Here is a 22154-nt window from a genome sequence, read left to right as displayed (position 1 = left end):
ATATTAATCTATAATAGCATCATGCAGATCATAGAAGTTTATCCTACTTCTATGGAGAGATGATAGTGTAAAAATTATTTAATGCTATTGAACGCAGTGATATACACTCTAAAAACTGTTACTGTGTTCTACTCGATTTTTTGATGAAACATTTTTACACTTAAAAATATTAAGTAAAAAGCTGTGAAATCGTTTAAATATATGTGATGATGCTGGTAACTCTAAGTAAAAATATTAAGTATATAAGTCCTTTCCAAATATTCTGAATGAAATTTACCAAACAAATTAAGCATATTTAAAAAATATATAATTTGTTAAGCAAATGCTAATTTATTTCAATGAAATAAACTCAAAGTGTTAAATTTTTAGGCATTTCATGGGGTATACCCAACTCAGACAATCAGTTGTATGCATTTCAGAGATTTTATTAATCAGTATAGCTGTTATTTACTGTGATATATACAAAGCTACTGAATTACTTTTTAGAGTATGTTCAGCTTTTTTTTTTTTTTTTTTTTTTTTTTACAGTGAAGATAACTAAGAAAACCTGGCAAACATTAGGTTGTAAATTTAAAAACTGTCTCTTGTTTTATGTTAATTAATTAATTAATTTTAATTTCCCTTTTATTTCTTCGTTTGTTTGTTTTTTTTTGTTAAACCCATCTCTTCTCTTGTTACCATCTCGTCCTTCTATCAGTCTGGATTGAAGCTCCCACGGTCAGGGGCATGGTCAGGGGCCCCTGAGGTTTGGGGCTGTAACAGATCCGCACGAGCCCGCCTCTCGCGCGCAGCAGGAATGTGAAAACGCACGTGAACCTGCTCCTGCACGAGGAGAACAATGAGTCCTCAAAGACAACCCGCCCGTTCCGGGACACAGCTTTTCCTGGAGGTTCGCTTAAAAAAAAAAAAAAAAAAAAAAAGAAAAAGGAAAGAAGACGGAAAAAAGAAGTCATTATTCATCTTATCAGCTGGACGGTGACAAGCTAAAAAAAAAAAAAAAATGGATGGATGTTGTCTGTCTCCCGAAGAAGCCGAGAGTCTCAGGATACACAATGCAATCGAAAAACAACTTCGTCGCGATAAAAGAGATTCTTACCGGCAGCTGAAGCTGCTGCTGTTAGGTGAGTGCTGGAAAACTTTAAATATCACATTACACACATCAAACCAAAGTACAAAGTGCTCAGTTCTACTATCAAAAGCACTGTGGGTTTAAAAAATAATCTCTAACTCTTAATCTAATCCTGAACCTTGAAAATACATTAATCTAAATGGCTATTGACAGGAGTGCCAGACTCCTTTTCCCTTTTTTTTTCCACTAGATCTTTTATGTGAGAGGCTATTCCAGTGATAATGTTGTCTATATACAGACAATTATTGCTGCCCAACAGGTACCTATATAATTGTCTAAACTCATGTTGCCAGGTCTGGTATTGTCTCTGAAATTGGAAATCACCTACTTTGGGAAATAAATAAAATAGTTGATTTTTCTATCAAACTACACATTATGACGCATATTTCAGACACACCTGGCAAAAGATATTGAGGAATTAACGTCGTTAAAAACGCTGGGCCCTATCTTATACCCCGGAGTGCATAGCACAGTGCAAGTGTCATTGTCATTTTTAAGTCAAGACTGAAAACCTATTTTTAATTCTCTTTCATATGAAATTTTTTATTTTTTTATCTGTTTTATTCTTTTACTTCTGTTTTTAATCATGTATTTGAATTTTTTTAAATTCATTTTTAACTATTTATTTAAATTTTATGTTGTATTGTTTCATGTATAGCGCCTTGGGATGACTTTGCTGTGATTTGGCGCATTATAAGCTAATTAAATTGAAATTGAAATAGCCTGTTTAGAAATGATGTATGTAATATTTTCATGCCTAGCACCCATGTTCTTTACAAGTTTTCACCGCTTTTTGTCCATCTGTCTGTCTGTCTGTGCTCAACATAACTCCAGTCCTATTACTGTAGGCTCTTGAAATTCACAGAGATCATTCTTGTGAAACAGACCTTGGAGAAGTTCAAAGATGGCTGACCTTGATCTATTTTAATAGGTTTAAAAAGTTGCATTCTCTTATAATCTGATCCATTTAGTTTTTGAGTGACGCGGGTGACAGTCAATCAGAGTAGAGCTGCACTGTGACGTCAGCCGCCGTTCTCTTCAAAGCCGCTTCGCTTTGTGTGTTTACATGTTTCTCATATATGATGGAAAAGCTAGCGAGCAATAAACACTTCTAAAACTGAAAACGCTGTTTTTGGAACATAATAAGATCTCTGAATTTATTTACAAGACATTTCGCTGATGTTAGCATGGTGACATCACTTCCTGGTGTAGCTACTTGCTAACAGCTTAGTTTCTGGTGTATTATGTAAAAGTTAGTGAAAAATGAACATTTCTAACTGAAAACGCTGTTTTTGTAACCTGATAACACATCTGGAGTCATTTACAAGACATTTTCGGAATGTTAGTTTGCACGCAACAGACACACTAACTCAACGCTAACTTTCTATGTAGTTAAATTTGTCTCGTTAATAACTGCAATGCACAGAGGGTGATCTGCAAATATTCCTTGATTTGGACAACATGAACAAATGATGATTTGATTTGATATAAATTGTACGTAAGACAATAGGATTTTAAAAATTAATTAAACTACTGCAAATTACGAAGAACACAATGCTCATGGGTGATTCTTGAACTACGGGCACTATTGGCCTTGTAAATGTAATTTCCATCACACCATTGCCTTACAATATAAAGCGCCTTGGGGCAACTGTTTGTTGTGATTTGGCGCTATATACATGTGCTCTGATGTCACTGTTTATCTCCATAGAAACTACCCAAGCAATCTTTCATACAAACTGTTTAAAGGGACATGACAGTGTTGTAGTGGAAATTACGGCAATAGTGTGGGACAACTACATTTTGTTTAAAAAAATCACAACAGTTGTATGACATTGAATACCCCAATTATGTTTTGATTATTTTACTTATATTTTATTCAGAGATATTTTAAAACATTATAAAAAACGTTTATTTACCATTCATTTTATCATTGAAGATCAAAAGTCTGGGTGTGGGACAAGCACAAAACGGCAATATTTGCATATAATGATGCTGACAAAAGGTGAAAAAGTCATTATAGACTACTAGAACAAATTTCTTAACACACTTTCATTGTAAAGATAACTATAAAAGTGTGAAATTTCCAATAAGTGCCCGTAGTCTAAGAATCACCCTCATATGGCCAAGGGTATTTTAGCATTACGTTATATTTTATTTTTATGTTTTATTTATTTACTTTTTTGGTTGCATGCTTCTCTATGGAGCTCCTGCTACAGCTCAGGAGGACATATGTCACAAAACTCTCTCCTGCTCTCCATGTGCATTTGTTTTCAACTGAGCCGGCAAACACAATCCGTAGAGTCATGTCTAAAAAGCAATAATACACAGAAATACATAGAGAACAGAGGGTTTATCTCAGTGTATTTACAACTCTTTTTCTTTTCCTCTTTTCCTCTGACAGCATTTCTTTATTTTTTGCTGTCTCTGCCATATTGATGAACATGTACGAAATGAAGACTTCGTTGGCTTGTTCTTAAATCTACTAGCTCGCTGGTGCCTCAATAGGGGGTGTGTATGTGTTGGACTGCCATAAAGCAGTTTGTGTTCCTCTGTGTTTCTTGTGAGACCCAAGAATTTCATTCAGAGGGCATCGGGTCAGCAGCATCCCTAACATTGCAAGAGGCTGGTTTTCTCCTACAAGAGGCCTGGGGGGTGGGGGGAGCGAGCGCCCCCATTGTCCTCAAAACAAGTCATTTAGCGATTACAATTGCTCCCAAACTGTAAAATTAAGGTAAAAATGTTGCATAGTTCACCTTTAAATAGCAAGTTGCACAAATTGCTCTTATCTGTGTGCCAGTGGGTTTTCTGATAAAAAATGAGATGTCGTCATGCACATTTCTGCAGCATTCCTATCGCGACTTAGCAGAAAGCAATCAATGGGCCACCAAAAACTTGATGTACAGTCAAATACAGAGTTATACATTTTTTCTCCTTTTTTAAATTTCAGAATATTCAAACACTTTACTTATTTATACTTATTATGCACTTATACTCTGTTTGTACACAGAGAGATGCATATTACTGCATCAAACTAGAATGACACTGAATTGACAACAACCTGAGTTCAGTAAATGTCAACACTTTTGTAAAAATATAAAAAATGTCATTTGACTGCTTCACCTCAGGGAGCTTTGTTGGCTGCTGTCTGCTCACATGTTTTGACACTGTGTGTGCAGATCCATAAACATGCCAGACAACCTCTCACTTGAGTCTGCAATCTTAATAAGAAAGCAGTAGGTTCCATTGTACTCCAGGTCTGAATGCAGATGACAAATGCCAATCGAATTGTTTTATTAATGATATGACCAAAAATACACACGGTGATGAAATGCAACCTTTTGCACTCGGATTATGTGCCATGTAAATGACAACATGCAGTTTCATTGTCCACTTTAGACCACGTTCATCAAGATAGGGCCCTTCATTTTTAACGATCAACGCTACCCAGTGTGCAGTGGTGCTCTGTCACCCCCTAGTGCAGAGATGCGTCTGCCTCTGTATTGGAAAATATCATTAAAATATGCAAAGAAACTCTAATAGAAGCTTTTAAGGTTGTAACAACAAAATGCATACTGTCTTCATTTTACTGTTGTCCAATAAGCAGTAAAAGTCTTGTCTGAAAACCCACTTTGATTCTCTGGTTTTTAACACTGCGTGAGTTGTGCGCTCTTCTGTTTTATATTGTTTTTGTTTTTATTTAGGTTGATTTTATTGGTTTTATTTTTTGTATGCTGTATTTATTTATTTATTTATTTATCTTGCATATTGTATTTATTTTTGTATTGTTAATTTTCTTATTTTTAATTCATTTCTTGACAATTGGGGTTTTATCTATCGTGATTCTATGTGCAGCACTTTGGAATGTCTTTGTTGTTAAATGTGCTATATAAATAAATTGGATTGGATTGGATTAAAACGTTTGGCACCTGCTGCCTTGTAGGATAGGAATCATTGTGTTTTCTGTGAGAACAATCGCAGAAACACAACCTGAAAAAGCCATCGTGATATCCGCTGGTTGCTCGCTTGAACAAAATAATTCAAGATGGTGGATTATGATCTGAAACATCTGTATTTCTCTATTAAATCTTGTTTGACAGTTTTCTCATATATTTTGTAAAAGTTAGCAAGAAAGAAACACTTACAAATATAATAATGATTTTTTGTTTTTATAACCAACTAATATCTCTGGAGTGATTTACAAGACATCAGAGATGTTACCATTAGCATGCTAACTAGCGATACAGGAACATCACTGTGAAAGACATGGAACTGAAGCAAACTTTGGTTCCGTTAAGCAGTGAGGCATGCAAGAAAAAGTTATAGTAAGAGTGTCAGGTTTCCTGTCCTTTATAATCTTTATAACTTTATGCACAGTAACGCCAAGTAACCATGAGCTAGCCACGCCCTGGGATCGCACATTAAATGGTAAACGGCAAATGTTTGTCACCCTCATTTGTAGATAAACTGACGGTAGGGTCTGTACATGAAATTATACACTCATGAACAGATGGTTATGATTGCCATATTCCACTTTTGCTAACAAACACCGTGAAATCCTACACAGTGTAGCTTGTCTTTTTAGCTTTGTGTACAACAGTCTGCAGGTGATGAATGTTTTATAGCTGAATGGAAAGGTGCTTGTTGGTTTTAGTGTTTTTTTTTCCTTGTTTTCTTGTGATAGTATCTGAACTGTTAGCAGTCAGCGGGCGGGGGGTAACGTTTCACACAGTACAGCTTGTCACATTGTCAACCGCGATGATGAACAGCTGAGAACAACTTGGAGAGATGATTTATTTATTTATTGTTGCTATCAAAAGCACCCATTCAGCTTTTACAGTATTAAAGGCTGCCTGTTACTGTATGTTAGTAGTAATATATTAGCCATGAAGGATTTTTCTCAAAGGTCAGGTTGACTCTAAACTTCAACACCAGTCAGCGCATTTGAAAAACAGTAAAGGTCAGTGTAATGGTTAACATCTTCAATGGCACTTTTATCGAAGGTAATTTACAATAGCAAGGTAATTTTGTGTGGTTCCATTCAGTGTTTTACACCAGGACAGATGGTACACGTGGTTGGAGCAAAATGATGGACCAATTCTACATCTTTTCATTCTCAGGATAATCAGTTTATTGCCCCTTAACAAGGTACAGTTTGTGACAGCCATAAAGTTTTGTCCAAATAAGTTTAATTGTGTATACGTATGTCTATATATACAAGGGAGCAGTGAACAGTGGATAACAGGTCTATGATTAGCATGTTTACCTCCTGAAATATAATTCATTTGAAAAGTCCTATAAATTTTTAAACATATTTTGCCTTACCTTAGCTTAGCTGTCCTCCTCTTTGTTGTTCTGGCTGTCACACAAAGTATAATCAAGTGGAATGCCGAGTAGTATGAAAGTTATTTCTTCTCTTAATTCAAGAGTGTGGTCTTTCATTTTGAGAGCATGATTTATTAATTTCACTCATTCTCTAAAACCCACCATGTCCTTCTCCTTCAGAGGTTCTTCTTCTTGTTTTTACAGTGGTTGGCATCCAATTTAATGCTGCCACCTGCTGTGCTGGAGTATGAATCATAGCACCTCTTTCATATCAGTATACAGGAGCAGCTTGTCACATGGGGCAGCATGGTGGGTTGATGACTAGCACTGTTGCCTCACACCGAGAAGGTCATGGGTTCGATTCCCACTTGTGGCCTTTGTGTGTGGAGTTTGTCTCCCCCTGTTTGCATGGGTTCTCTCCAGGTGCTCCGGTTTCCTCCCACATTCAAAGACTAGGTGGATTAGGTGGATTGGACACTTTAAATTGTCCGTCAGTGTGCGTGCAGGTGTGAATGTGTTTGTTTGTCAGACTGGTGTCCTGTCCAGGATGTACCCCGTCTCGCGCTCTATGACTGCTGGGTTCCAGCTCCCCGTGATCCTTAATTGGACTAAGTGGTTGAAGATGAGTGTGTGTGTGTGTGTGTTTGTGAGAGAGAGCGTGTCACATGTGTAGATGATGTCATCTTGTGACTGCAAATGATAAGGCAGTATTTTTTCATATACATGTCACTTTGAAATTTAAGCTGCAAGACCAACAAAAACTATATAAAAAATTACCTGGAAAATAAGGTAAATTAAAACCAAATTCCAGATGTTGGTGAACTCTAGTGGACCACCTGTTTTTTTTAATTACATTTTTGTTCACAGTGCTGGTCCATTATTTGGATAAGACCAAAGAAGTGGGCCTCCAGTGGGCCTTGGAGCCCATATATACAGTATAAGACTTATTTCTTTGCTCCTGAGCACTCATCATTGGTCATATTCCTGAACATAGATGCTGATTGTTGACCTGTGATTTTGAACTGGGTCTTTGTTCCTGGTCACTCATCTTTCATCCTGGTCTTTGATCCTGATTATTCATCTTTGATCATATTCCCAAACATTGATCATGGCTGCTGAATGCTGATCTCTTATCCTGATCAGGGACCTTTCAACCTGAAGAATGATCTCAAATATGATTGGTGATCCTTGATCTTGATTGCTGATCTTTGATCATGCTCATTCATTACTTACTGACCTTTGGTTGTTGTACGTGAACATGCTGGTTGCTTTGATAATCAGAGAATCAAAGATAAAAGATCATAATTAAGGAGCCAAGCCAGGATCTGCCCTATGATCAGGATTTGCACCAAAATTCAATGGATTAATTGGCTGATGATCCACTCCTCCATCAAGTTTCACTAAAAGTATCATTAGTTTTTGCTTAACACTGACAACAAATAAACAGATTGATGGTCTTCTGTGATGATATAACTTCTTTGATGGAGGTAGGTAAGATATTCAGCTAATAATACACACAAACATTAATAATAAAACACTGTCCCAATGCATTGTGGGAACTGGCACACCCTGGGGTGCTACAATAATTTGCAGTCATTAGTCCAACAGAAACAACTGACGAAGTGAGACACTTGTGCATTTTGTTGGCATGTGTTGTCTCAAACATTTGATGATCAGTTTGTTAGTTGTTTTAGTTAACCACATTAATCGGGTTGATATTAATGTTTAGTGATTCTCATGTATTTAAATCAATAGTAAAATTAAATACAAATAAATAATAATTATCAGTAACACATTAGGCCCTTGATGACCTGTGGTTCATGGTGTAACGTGCATAGTGCATGTGTTTCTGGAGCATGTCCAACTTCACTTTACAGCGTGCATAATCTGAGTGCAGAGTAGTGCACAAGATGCAAAGCGGTTGTATTTAGTGACTTAGTCATGTGCATATTTTGAGTGTCACATGAAATAAATAAATTAGTCTGTCATCCGCTTGAAGAGCTGGGGTGCCCTGGAAACTGGTTCATTGCTATTGAGACAGAAGACCTAAGTGAGCTTTTTTCAAGCTAGTTAACAGATCTAGCAGCCACCAAGGCTCCCTGAGGAGAAGCAGTGAAACAGAAAAAGGGAAGTTTTATATTTTTCCCATTAGTGTTAAGCTTTGTTTCATTTAACCCTCTGGGGCTGACGCCGTCGTATACGACGGTTAAGACCAAGCTTTACTAAATTATAAATAACTTTTGAATGATATGAGATAGAAAAGTTAAAAGTTGCTGAAAAGTTAACTCTGCGGACTTTCGAGCCAGCCATCGGCCATCTTTATACTCCTCATAGAAGCTGTGTGATGACGTGCGCAATGTGAGTGTCCAATAGGAATTGGTTCACCGTCACATGGTTTTCCAAAATCCAATCGTAGGGCAGATTTACCTCACGTGAAAAGCCAAAGATTGTTTTCAAGAGTGATGTGTTACTAGTTGGCCCGTTTGAATAGCCCCCTGGGTGCTCCAATGAGTACATACTATTAGTACATACTCAGTGTGCCCTGTGCCATTACGCACAGCGATCAGTGAAAGCAGGAGCAGACGAAGAGCCTCTGATGACAATCTCACATGCTCAAACAAAGAGTGTGTAACTATCTGGATTGCTCCACTAGTTTGCATGTGAATGTTACTGGATAACTCTGTTGCTTTCTTTGCATAAAGCACTGTTTACCATATCAATGGACAACAAAATGCATCAATCATTTTGTATATATCGTTCAAAATGTGCATTTGTGTTTATTGTTTGAACCTTTTTGTTGTACAGTCTTTCACACAAGACCTCAAATTACCTTTATAAAGTGTCAAATCAGTTGTTTATTATAGTTTGCTGTGTGTTTTGAATAAATGTGTGTGGAAAATGATTTTTTTGCTTTATTTTTTCCTTGCCTATTTTTGATTGTAAACCTTTATTACGCTTATAAAACACAACAAAAACATATATATTCTGAAAGCACAGATTGTTCTGAAAAAAAGAGACATAAAACTTGATTGTGGGATGGAGGGAGAGCTGTTAACAGCAATAATAAAACATTTATGCCAGGCGAGTGAACTGTCCAAAAAATGCCCTCGGACCCCAGAGGGTTAACTGTTTTAATTTCAGTTTCATTGTGTGTACATGCTGAGTGTATGCATGTCATGAAGCCACCTGTGTGTAGCATACCTGATCACTGTCTGCTGCTTTACATTAGCAATTATTTATTTACTTTTAATAAACCAGTCTAAAGTTGTCTGTCAGTATTTAAACGTCTTCCTATGGCCTTACATACATATACAATCAAGTAATTATTTTAGCATAAAGTTGTACATATGATATATATTTTAAGGACATATTTATGGGATTTAACTGCAAAGTTCATAGGCTAACTATGATGTATACCATCAAAGTAGTAAACTATTGTAAATAAGCTTCTGCTCTTTAGAACACAGACTTTTCTGTTGTTCTGTTGCCGAATTGCTTTTTAGCTTCTCCTGAATGATGTCTAGACGATTTTTTTTTTGTGTGTGTGTGTGTTTGTGTATACATGCTACATTGTCCTATTTCTGGAGTTGCTTTGATCCGATTCCCTTTTTCATGCTTTTGTCTCATTCATCTTGTTTGCCTAGGGACTGGTGAAAGTGGGAAGAGCACTTTCATCAAACAGATGAGGATCATCCATGGCGCCGGATACAGTGAAAAGGACAGGACAGGTTTCACTCGAGTGGTGTTTCAGAACATTGTCACAGCCATCCAGGCACTGATCGACGCCATGGAGGCACTCCGCATTGACTACTTAGATGACAAGAACATTGTAAGAAACTGTGCATATTTTTCAAAGATACACAGGCTGATGTAATTTTGTGGCATCTTGTTCAGGCTCAGGTATGCCAGACACTGTTACTGTGAGCATGTTCACCACCATTATCTTAACTAGTTTATCTGGTTCCAGAGGGAGTTGGGTTGCAGGTTTGTTGTCCTGCTGCTTTTCAGCCAGTTTGTAAAATCTGAATTTAGACATCATATTTCTCCACATCAGAATGAATTTGTGTCCACTTTAGAACATAAAATCTGATTTGTTTAACTGGATATCACTTCAGGTGTCATTTTCTGATGAAATATGCAAAATATTAAAGTGATGAATGTACTAACATGTTGGTTTGTTTATCTTTATATTATATTATATTATTGTAAATGTGGAGTTGTGACATTTCAGGATATGTTTCAGACCCATGCATTCTTTTCCACTACTTTTGTGGCTGTGGGCGTACTGTGCATCCAGAAAGTATTCACAGAGCTATACTCTTTCCACAATTTGTTATGTTACAGCCTTATTCTAAAATGGATGAAATTCTTTTTTTTCCCCTCAAAATTCCATACAAAGTACCCCATAATGACAATGTGATTTTTTTTTAGATTTTTGCATATATATACACTACAAAATCACATGTATATAAGTATTCTCAGCCTTTGCCATGAAGCTCAAAATTGAGCTCACGTGCATCTTGTTTTTACTGAACATCCTTGAGATGTTTCTACAGCTTAATTGGAGTCCAGTTGGGGTAAATTCAATTGACTGGACATGATTTGGAAAGACACACACATGTCTACATATAAGGTCCCACAGTTGACAGTGTATGTCAGAGCACAAACCAAGCTTGAAGTCAAAGGAATTGTCTGTAGACCTCTGAGTAAGGAGGGGTGTTATTTAAAAAAAATTGGAAATCTATAAATGTTTGCATGGAATATGGAAATATACACGGAATAAACCATAGCAGGATAAATTTTGGGTCATTTGGTTCCAAAAACCCATATGGATGGAGCGTTTGAAAACTTCAAGTAACGCGTGTGTCGTATATGTGCTGTTGACGTAGAAAACCACTCTGTTGCTTATAATTAGTTCTTTGTGGCCATGTCATTCTTTACATGTGATGATTATACTCAACTGATGTTCCTGAAATAAAAACTACATAGATTTTGTTTGTTACAATTGATTGTAACATATGTACTGAAATTAGTTTTTTTGTCAATTACTCTTAAAAACACCAGATAGGCTTATTGTTACTATAGAAGTTGAATATAAACTTTGGATCAAGTAACATTTGGAGCCAAATTTCAAGTCTCTAGGTGCAGTGGTTCTCAAGATATGACATTTCCGTCGATATTTTTGGCGATTTTTGAGCCCGATATCTTCACTGGCTCCGTCCATATGGGTTTTTGGAACCAAATGACGCAACATTTATCCTGCTATGGTTTATTCTGTGTATATATCCATATTCCATGCAAACATTTATAGATTTCCAATTTTTTTTTAAATAACACCCCTCCCTACTCTGAGACAGGATTGTCTTGAGACAAAAATCTTGGGAAGGGCACAAAAACATTTCTGCTGCATTGAAGGTCCCATTGAGCACAGTGGCCTCCATCATCTATAAATGGAAGAAGTTCGATCCACCAGGACTTTTCCTAGAGCTGGCCGCACATCTAAACTGAGCAAAAGGGGGAGAAGGGCCTTAGTCAGGGAGGTGACCAAGAACCTGATGGTCACTCTGTCAGAGCTCCAGCATTCCTCTGTGGAGAGAGAAGAACCTTCCAGAAGGACAACCATCTCTGCAGCAATCCACCAATCAGGCCTGTATGGTAGAATGGCCAGACATAAGCCACTCCTTAATAAAAGGCACATGGCAGCCCACCTGGAGTTCCAGTCCTGCCACCTACCTTGATTTGGAGATGATGCTAATGTGCATATTTCTGATATTTGGAAGAAAGTGCAGCGCCCAGGGTAAACCCTCGTAGACACGAGGAGAAGATGCAAACATCACACGGAAAACACCTGGACCCAAAGTGAAACCAAATGCCCGCAACCTTCTCTCTATAAGGCAACAGTACTAAATGACATGTTACCACTATAATAATAACAAGTTAACCGAAAACTCACTCGGTCTAAAGCTAACTTAATATAAAGTTATGTGGACAAAACCTGGGTGAATCTCAAATTAACAGTGCTGCAGGTGGCCTTGAACTGGGGACCATCATCAGTTTTTAAGATGTCAGCTGACCTATGTTAGTTTGCTAAAAGGTGTATAATATGAATCCTTTAAGGACAATAATAGATTTATTAATAGGATAATAGACTGCACTCATACTGTTACCTAAGCTTTTCATGATGGTGCTCATTTTCCATGTTTGTGCTCTGCAGGGATAAAGGTCATAGGTGTAATTTGCAACTTGAAAAGAACTCCAGACATTTTCACGATGGATGTCAGCAAGCCTACCTCCTCTCACAGCTCTGCAGGTTGAATATTAATTCCCTGTGAATGTTTTGTCTGTGTCAGGCCCACGCAGAACGGCTGAGCCAAATGCAAGCAGACCAGGTGTCTAATTTACAAGCCTGGCAGGTGGACGCCATTAAGAGTGTGTGGAATGATCACGGTGTTCAACGCTGCTACGACCGCAGGAGAGAGTTCCAGTTGTCTGACTCTGCCAAATAGTATGTCTTTCATATATTTCTTATTCGGGCATTTGCACAAAGGTGCTTATGATGAACCAAAGGTTTTATTGCAGCTGAATTTTAACTTTATTAAGAGAAGGTCATGAATATGGACAAATACTGTTAAAATGACATGGACCTATTCACCATGGTCATGTAGACGCCATGTAGTCACATAGCTTTCAATGCTGATGTTGCCATTTTAGAGGAATAAAGGCATGTCATTTTCTTGGCGCACAAGTACACTAACACTCTCAGAATACAAAACACAAATATAAATTTGAACCTCTCAAAATATGATGAACAGTTAGATGGTGAAGCTGAGGAACAAAATGTGGCAAAATATTCCCTAGTTGGGATGCAGGACAGTTAGAATCTATCTATAAATATATCTATATAATTTCATATAAGTTTATTATATCACTGTGTGTCATGATGATGACAGGGTCCAAATAACACAATGCAACAAATACACTACAATAAAGAGTAAAGAGATGCTTGTTAATAAGCAGCGGCCTGATATAGCGGGTAAAATAAGTATTGAACACATCACCATTTTCCCCAGTGAATATATTTCTAAAGGTGCTACTGTTGTGAAATTTTCACCAGATGTCACTAACAACCCACATAATGCATAGGTGCAAAGAAACCAAAACAAGTAAGTACAGAAATTAAATTATGTGTGATAATGTGAAATGACACATGAAAATGTATTGAATACTTGAAGAAAGAGAGGTTCAAAAAGACATGGAATGCCAAGACACCACCTGAAATCTATCAGTAATTAGGAAGCAGTCCTGCCACTTGTCAGTGCAAATTAATATCAGCTAGTTCAGCCCCAACTAATGGCCTATAAAAAGGTATCTCATTACCATGGTGTCACACAAGAGACATCTCATGATGGGTAAAAGCAAAGCTCTCTCAAGATCTTCACAACCTTATTGTTGCAAAACATACTGATGGGATTGGTTACAGAAGGATTTTTAAACTTCTGAATGTTCCATTGAGCACTGTTGGGGCTATAATCCAGAAGTAGAAAGAACATAATTTCACCATAAACCAGCCACGACCAGGTGCTCCTCACTAGATTACTGACACAGGAGTGCAAAAGCCAACAATTGTTTCAAAGAAAACAATAAGTAATGCACTCAACTGCCATGACCTGTATGAACGGGCACCACATAAGGCTCCATTGCTGAAGAAAAAGCATGATGAAGATTGTTAAAACTTTTCTGCACAACATGTAGACAAGCCTGTGAAATACTTGGAGAATATAGTCTGGTCAGATGAGACCAAAATTGAACTCTTTGAATGCCATAATACACACCATAAGTGGCACTGCACATCACCCCCAAAAACACTTCAGTAAGACAGTGATCCCAAACACACGGCCAAGGAAACTCTCAACTGGTTTCAGAGAATGAAAATAAAGCTGCTAGAATGGTTCAGCCAATCACCTGATGTCAATCTAATAAAAATCCTTGGAAAGAAAGAAAGATCAGACTTCATAGAAGAGGTCCACAGAACCTTCAATATTTGAACACTGTGTGGAAGAATGGGCCAAAATCACACCTGATCATTTTTTTTCTTCATACAGGAGGCATCTTGAAGCTTCATTACCAATAAAGGCTTTTGTATGAAGTATTAAATAAATTTCAGTTAGTGTGTTAATTATTTTTTCTCTGTGTCATTCCATTTTATTCCACACAACCTAATTTTTGTACTTATTTGTTTCGGTTTCTTTGCGTCTATGGATTACTTGGGTTGTTAATGACACCTGGTGAAAATTTCCAGTCAATAGCACCTTTAGAAATGTATTTACTGAGAAAAATGGTGACGTGTTCAATACTTATTTTACCCGCTGTATTACACTGATTCAAAATCATAATCAGCTTTTTGACTTTAGCAGTTATCTTAGAGAAAGAACAAATTATCACCTGTGAAGATGTTATCTACAGATGGTTTTTCCTGCACACACACACACACACACACACACACACACACACACACACACACACACACACACACACACACACACACACACACACACTGGAATCCCAAGGACTTTTCTGGGGTCTAAAAAGGTGTAAATAAATTATATGAGGTAATTCAAAGAAAAATGAAATGAGAACAACTTATTATTTGGGAAATGTCTGCTAAATATTCTACTTCTTGACTTTTCAATCAAATTGAATATAAATTGAAAATAAATATAAATTGAATTGAATTGACTAATTGAAGATGACTTCTTTACATTTAGCTTGCCTTTTTGGCTGTGATAGAAATCTGTAAAACAAAAAAAATCCTTTTTTGTTTGTCCCACTTGGTGCAGTTTGAGCTAGAAGATTGAAAATCAAACAGGATTGATGATTTACTAGTTGTGCTAACCAAAGCCAACCGTTCTTGCCCTCCAACATGGTGGTCAGCTACGCATCTATACTGTAGATTCTTGTTATGCACTCAAGTTTATTACAGGATGTAAAACTTAATGCTGTATTTTGAACTTTTCAGTTACCTGAGCGACATGGACAGAATCTCAGCCCCGTCATATATCCCCACCCTACAGGACATCTTGAGAGTCAGGGTCCCCACCACGGGCATCATAGAGTACCCCTTTGACCTCGCAAGAGTTGTTTTCAGGTACAGCAGTGTACTTTATTATTCACATAGCAGAAGTTTCAAAAATTATTGAAGTTTTCTGAAACTGGTAAATGGACTGCATTTATATAGCACTTTTCCACTCAAAGTGCTTTACAGTAATGCCTCACATTCACCCCCGATGTGAGACTGCTGCCACACAAGGGGCTCACTACACACCAGGAGCAACTAGGGGATTAATGACCTTGCCCAAGGGCCCTTAGTGATTTTCTGATTTTCCAGTCAGGCTGGGATTTGAACCAAGGATCCTCTGGTCCCAATCCCAATGGTTATCCACTGGACCATCACCTCCCCTACAACTTTGAAAGGAACAAGAGTAAAACATAATAATTGTACCTTTGATTTGGGTTGAGTGTCCAGTCGTAAAAATTGATCCCTGCCTTGAAAGTTAACATTGATTTTCAAAGCATCATGTGTGAGTTTGAAGGATGTTCTGGGGCTGGTTGGCCATATGGGGTTCCATAGCACATTCCTCATTCTTTATTAAATGTGTGTCTCTTGTGGTCGTAGGATGGTGGATGTGGGTGGTCAGCGTTCAGAGAGGAGGAAGTGGCTCCACTGCTTTGAGAATGTCACTTCAATCATATACCTGGCAGCTCTCAACGAGTACGACCAGGTCCTGTATGAGAGCAAAGATGATGTAAGGTCAACATCAGCCTTGATGTCTGCTTTAAAATTTCATGCAGTGATTTCTGTAGTTGCACTGAAACTTGAAAGGTAACCAGGTGAACAGACTTTTGGACTGGGTGGTTAGTGTTAATTTCAGTATCTAATTATTCCCCAACATACACACTTTTCTGAACTACAATATCATAAATTGAAAAGTAGACATCCAGCTGTGATTCTTAATATTTTAATATTTTTTCACACGCTTTGAACCCTGTGGCTTAAACAACCGAAATACATCCATTAATGCATTGATTGGCAGAGTAAAATACATGTAGGAAATATAAATTCTTACCTGTTAGTTTCAGTGAGATTCATCTGAGTAAATAAGCCACATAAAGCGTCCTTTTTAAAAAAAATCCAAAACAGTGTCTAAATGGTGAAGCAAAGTCCCTCTGTACACAGCTGTGCCTGTGAGAGCTCCTCTCCCCCACCAAGTCTTGGTGATTAAATTAGACCGTCAGCCACAAAGAAATAAAATAATGTTAAAATTACTCCATTTCGGTTTTGTGTTGAGTGGATGATAACACTCACTGTAACGTCAAAAGTGAACCTGAACTACACTACCCACAATGCTCATTGCGTTGACTGGCCAATCTCATTTTGTGCTTAATGATGATGTCATCAGCAAGCAACAGGCAGCCAGTGTGCTACAAACACACTACAGACAGACTAAAATGTTTGATTTTAGGGTTTACAAATGTTTTTGACCGTTAAACTTTGCTCACTTTACCAGCAAAAAAATGTTATTGGACTGAAAGTTATCGGAAAATAATTAGTTCGATGATGGTTTTAAAACTTATCTGAAAAACTAATCCGCTAGCAAAAACATTAGCTTTGATAATTATCTGTTATTGGATTAGCTGAACTGTGCCCACCACTGCCCTTCACATACGAGGTCTGTCCGTAAAGTATCGTACCTTTTTATTTTTTCAAAAACTATATGGATTTCATTCATATGTTTTTACGTCAGACATGCTTGAACCCTCGTGCGCATGCGTGAGTTTTTCCACGCCTGTCGGTGACGTCATTCGCCTGTGAGCACGCCTTGTGGAAGGAGTGGTCCCGCCCCCCTCGTCGGATTTTCATTGTCTGGAAATGGCGGAATGAAAAGGACTTTTTTTCCATCAGAATTTTTTCAGAAGCTGTTAGAGACTGGCACCTGGAAACCATTCGAAAAATTTATCTGGCTTTCAGTGAAAATTTTACGGGCTTCACAGAGAATAAGGACTTTAACTACAGGTTTAAGGACCCCTTTAAAGGACGGTCGGTGCGCCGCGCTGCGACGATGCGGCACAAACCACTGGATCATTTCTAAGCTGATGGCTCTGTGGATACGAGACCATCGTGTGCTCTTTCTCTGGTTATCACAAGACCTGGACATCAGCCATTTTCCGGCAGATTTCACTTTTAACAAGAGATTTTGTCATGGAAAGCCGCGCGGAGGCTTCGCGCGTCACGACCGATTCGCTGATGAAGCGAGACAAAGGAACACCTCCGTTTCGGAGTATTAGAGGACAAGTTGGGACATGTCTATCTCGGCTTTCAGTGCTTACCAGCCCAGTGAGTATAAAAGAACTTGTGGAGAGCTGGACATGTCCCAACTTGTCCTCTAACACTCCGAAACGGAGGTGTTCCTTTGTCTCGCTTCATCAGCGAATCGGTCGTGACGCGCGAAGCCTCCGCGCGGCTTTCCATGACAAAATCTCTTGTTAAAAGTGAAATCTGCCGGAAAATGGCTGATGTCCAGGTCTTGTGATAACCAGAGAAAGAGCACACGACGGTCTCGTATCCACAGAGCCATCAGCTTAGAAATGATCCAGTGGTTTGTGCCGCATCGTCGCAGCTCGCAGCGCGGCGCACCGACCGTCCTTTAAAGGGGTCCTTAAACCTGTAGTTAAAGTCCTTATTCTCTGTGAAGCCCGTAAAATTTTCACTGAAAGCCAGATAAATTTTTCGAATGGTTTCCAGGTGCCAGTCTCTAACAGCTTCTGAAAAAATTCTGATGGAAAAAAAGTCCTTTTCATTCCGCCATTTCCAGACAATGAAAATCCGACGAGGGGGCGGGACCACTCCTTCCACAAGGCGTGCTCACAGGCGAATGACGTCACCGACAGGCGTGGAAAAACTCATGCATGCGCACGAGGGTTCAAGCATGTCTGACGTAAAAACATATGAATGAAATCCATATAGTTTTTGAAAAAAATAAAAAAGGTACGATACTTTACGGACAGACCTCGTATAACACAAAAGACGCAGAAACTGGAAGAAAATCCGCAAACCACAAACGAAATGGGGAACCACAAAACATTCCACCTGCTGTTGGGAGGGGTGCATGGTCGAACAGGCGTGCACGATACTACGGCAACGGTTTCGTGCATGCTCATGTTCGCGCGCACGAACACAGTGGGAACACATTGGAAAAATTTTAACAACACCACAATTTATAATACTTAATTCCTTTTATAAAGAGCAGATTTGGCCTCTGCCTCGACGTATGCCAGGAAGTAATAAGATGACATGGATCACTGTTCTCTCTTTCATGGTTTACATTAATTACCTGATGCGCTCAAGCCGGCCAGCTCCCGTTTCATGACGAGCTGGCTCTTGCATCGTGAACACATGCAGCCGGCATGGCGTGTCCAACGTACAGTGATCCTCTACAAATGTGATCTGTGTTTTAATTAATACAAAGTGTGGAAATCCCGCAGTGGCATGCGCCTCGTGGAGGCGTCCCGTAGGGTGATTTTCTGCATGGCACAATGTTCAGCAGCTTTGCAGTACACTGATGCAGCGGTCAGCTGAAGCAATATGTGTTTAAATTTATTTCCACGTGAGGACAGCATGTTGACGTCCGCGCTTCACGCTGTAGTTATGCAACTTAATATCCTACAAGCCACTACAGGTGTTCCCGAACTGTGACTTGCGAGCACAGATATCTGAACAGCTGCACGTCGCAGGGGGATAGCTCCTATATAAACTTGTCTGACAAATAATTTAATATGAAGACTATATGACCAACCTAAACACAAGCACAAGTGGAAGACAGCACATTAAGCCTCGTTATGGATTGTTCCATCAACTATCAATTCAAGGTAACACTAATCTGGAAGCATGTGCCTGTGCCGCGTGTCACCACATCATGGAACCTCTTTGGGTCCAGGGTGGAAACCACTCAAGCAGATAACTGCTGCAATCCCCAGTTCTCAAGCGTAACCATCTATCTGCTGCAACCAGGTGAAAAGAGGGTGCCCACATCCTGGATCATCTCCAGAGAAACGGACCACATGTCCAAGATGTCGTATTGAGGGACTGTCACAATGCAAGTGATACTTCTTGTCTGAGTCTCCCTAAATAACTGTTCATAAATGGAGGCAGAATGGGAGGTCAAAAGGAGAGTACTGGGATTGGGCCAAAGTCATTTCAGTGGTACTCAAGGATCCTCTAAAGAGACCTAGTACAAAAGACATCCAGTTGTTGTCTTTGGTGTCCAAGTCTCACAACCATACAGTAAGACAGGACATCTTAGGACCCATAAGGGTTGGACCTTTGCTCTTCTGAAAAGATATTTAAAAAAAAGAAAATAAGAAAATTTCTGCTGAAGTGACAGTTTCAGATCATCGTCTCTGCTCCTTAGAACCGACTGAGAGAGAGCTTAGCCCTGTTCCAGACTATCCTCACATACCCCTGGTTCCAGGAATGTTCAACCATCCTGTTCCTGAACAAAACAGATCTACTGGAGGAGAAAATCCCACAGTCTCACCTGGCAGACTACTTCCCAGCATACACAGGTAAACGGGCATCCTCTCTCTGATGTAGCTCTGGAGCATCATGTGAATTCTTCTCAGTGTTCTCTGAGGAAATGCGCACGTTCTCTCTGATAGTTACCACTTTCACCTCCCACAGGCCCTCAAAAAGACGCCAAAGCTGCAAGGAATTTCATCTTAACATTGTTTAAGGAGCTTCACAGTGGACACCCCAAACCCATTTACACACACTTCACCTGCGCCACGGACACAGAGAACATCCGAGTGGTTTTCAGAGCAGTCAAAGACACGCTCTTCAGAGAGAACATGGAAAAATTCAACTTAGAATAAACAGCTTAAGGTGGTTTCTCTTTTAGGAAAAAGAACCTATGCGGACTTTGAACTTGTAAAGGTTTTTAAAGAGTCTAATTGGACTCATTTATCAGAGAACATAACAGTAAAGCGCAAAATGAACACATTTGTCATTACGACAGGTGACACACGAATAATAAATCTGTTAATTCAACACTTTTGTGCAGCTACTCTTTGACAGAAACAGCACGTGGTATCACCAGTTTGACAAAAACCTCAACCCAAAAGAATGCAGCCCTGCCTTTCCAGTCTGGCACGAGGAAGTAAAAAACTGCAGCACCTCAGTCAACTCTACAATAAAGATCATTATTTTTCTGTTTGACTACTGTGTACTCCACCCTACTACTACTATTACCACACACACACACACACACACACACACACACACACACACACACACACACACACACACACACACACACACACACACACACACACACACACACACACACACAGGTTTGTGCACATTTAGGTTTTTTACATTTGGAATTTTTCCTGACATTGAATACAAAAAAAAAAACAAAAAAAAAAAACAGGCTTCTCTATAATTTTCACAATTGTGCTCTTTAAAGTCTGAAAACATACATTCAGTGAAAGTACAGGAAGGACAGTAGTGAGGGAAGCCACCAAGACAGTTGTGACCACTTTGATGGAGGTATGTGGAGACTGTGCACAGTATAAACTTGGTTTGTTGCGTAACCAGTTCCACAGGTTTATGTTGACGTAGAACAGAGGATTTCCTTAAAGGAAGATGTGAAATTCCAGCTACACTTTGCTGGAAGGCACTGACTTGTCTAAACAAGTCAAATGATTTCATTGTGTTTTTTAAAAGGGTAATTCTTATTATGCATTTTGTTTAGCCTTTGATATTATTATTTAATTTATATAATGTTGTAGAGATTTGTTTTCACTGTGAATTTAAAAAGCACAGTTTTATAGTAAAGCTTGTTTTTTTTTAAAAATAAAATCAATGCCATAAAAATTTAAATATGTAAAAGCCCAAGCATGCCCAAACCTCTGACCGCTGACATCAAGTTTAATATATAAAGTTAATATGTAAAATAACATTTGATTGTGTCCTTTTAACACTCTTGTTGGTGTTATTGTGAGTGTGCACGTGATGAAGGGAGTTATTTTACATTTGTCTATTTATTTGTCAATATTATATGTTTATTATATTGTTATTATACATTTAATATTATACTCGTAATGTACAACAGACATTAGTACAATCATGTGCAATATCAATTACATCTCAAATGATTGAAAATTGACTTCTGAAGCATTGCATTTTGTTGGAGTTGACAAAGATTGTTTTATCCTGTGCACAATCAAAAACACTTTCAACATTCAATATTGAAAATAGAGGACCTAAGGACATAAGTAAACCTTTAAAAGTGACACATCAACGTGACCACTTTCACAGTTCTTTAAAATAAAAAACAACCAAATTCATAATGACATAGGTACAAAAACATTTCCAACACTGAAAAAAGAGAATAGTTGAACCAACTTAAAAAAGCATTACAATTTGTAAAACCTGAATGAATTAAGTTGTTTGAATTTAAGTTTATAAGTGTGAGTTGATCTACACTCACAGAAGTATTTACCCTAACTTTTAAGATTTATGTAATTTTTTTACATGACAAATTCCCATTTACTTTTTTGATAATTTTAATACAAACCTACCAAATAAACCTTACATGATGCATATTCATTACTGTAATAAATCCTATTATGCAATTCAAACAAT

The 22154-nt window shown here is 38.3% G+C and overlaps 1 protein-coding gene across 1 annotated transcript; it reads left to right on the top strand.

The window, feature by feature from the left end:
- The first annotated feature begins 786 nt into the window (after nucleotides 1–786).
- Nucleotides 787–20716, top strand: LOC117529576 (guanine nucleotide-binding protein subunit alpha-14-like). Its single transcript, XM_034192404.1, has 7 exons — nucleotides 787–1121; nucleotides 10099–10283; nucleotides 12805–12959; nucleotides 15471–15599; nucleotides 16128–16257; nucleotides 19921–20074; nucleotides 20190–20716. The coding sequence occupies exons 1-7, from the start codon at nucleotides 1001–1003 to the stop codon at nucleotides 20378–20380; spliced, it is 1065 nt and encodes a 354-aa protein (XP_034048295.1). The 5' UTR covers nucleotides 787–1000; the 3' UTR covers nucleotides 20381–20716.
- The last annotated feature ends 1438 nt before the right edge of the window (nucleotides 20717–22154 follow it).

This window comes from Thalassophryne amazonica, chromosome 17 (genome assembly GCF_902500255.1).
Source record: "Thalassophryne amazonica chromosome 17, fThaAma1.1, whole genome shotgun sequence".
Taxonomy (NCBI): Eukaryota; Metazoa; Chordata; class Actinopteri; order Batrachoidiformes; family Batrachoididae; genus Thalassophryne; species Thalassophryne amazonica.
This window is presented reverse-complemented; position numbering and strand designations above follow the sequence as displayed.

What these genes read in the sequence shown, in the direction of transcription:
- LOC117529576 (XM_034192404.1), top strand. Translation starts at nt 1,001, where the DNA reads ATGGATGGATGTTGTCTGTCTCCCGAAGAAGCCGAGAGTCTCAGGATA. An exon ending in GCTGAAGCTGCTGCTGTTAG is followed by an intron (nt 1,122 to 10,098) that starts GTGAGTGCTGGA and finishes TTGTTTGCCTAG; the next exon opens with GGACTGGTGAAAGTGGGAAG. An exon ending in CTCGCAAGAGTTGTTTTCAG is followed by an intron (nt 15,600 to 16,127) that starts GTACAGCAGTGT and finishes TTGTGGTCGTAG; the next exon opens with GATGGTGGATGTGGGTGGTC.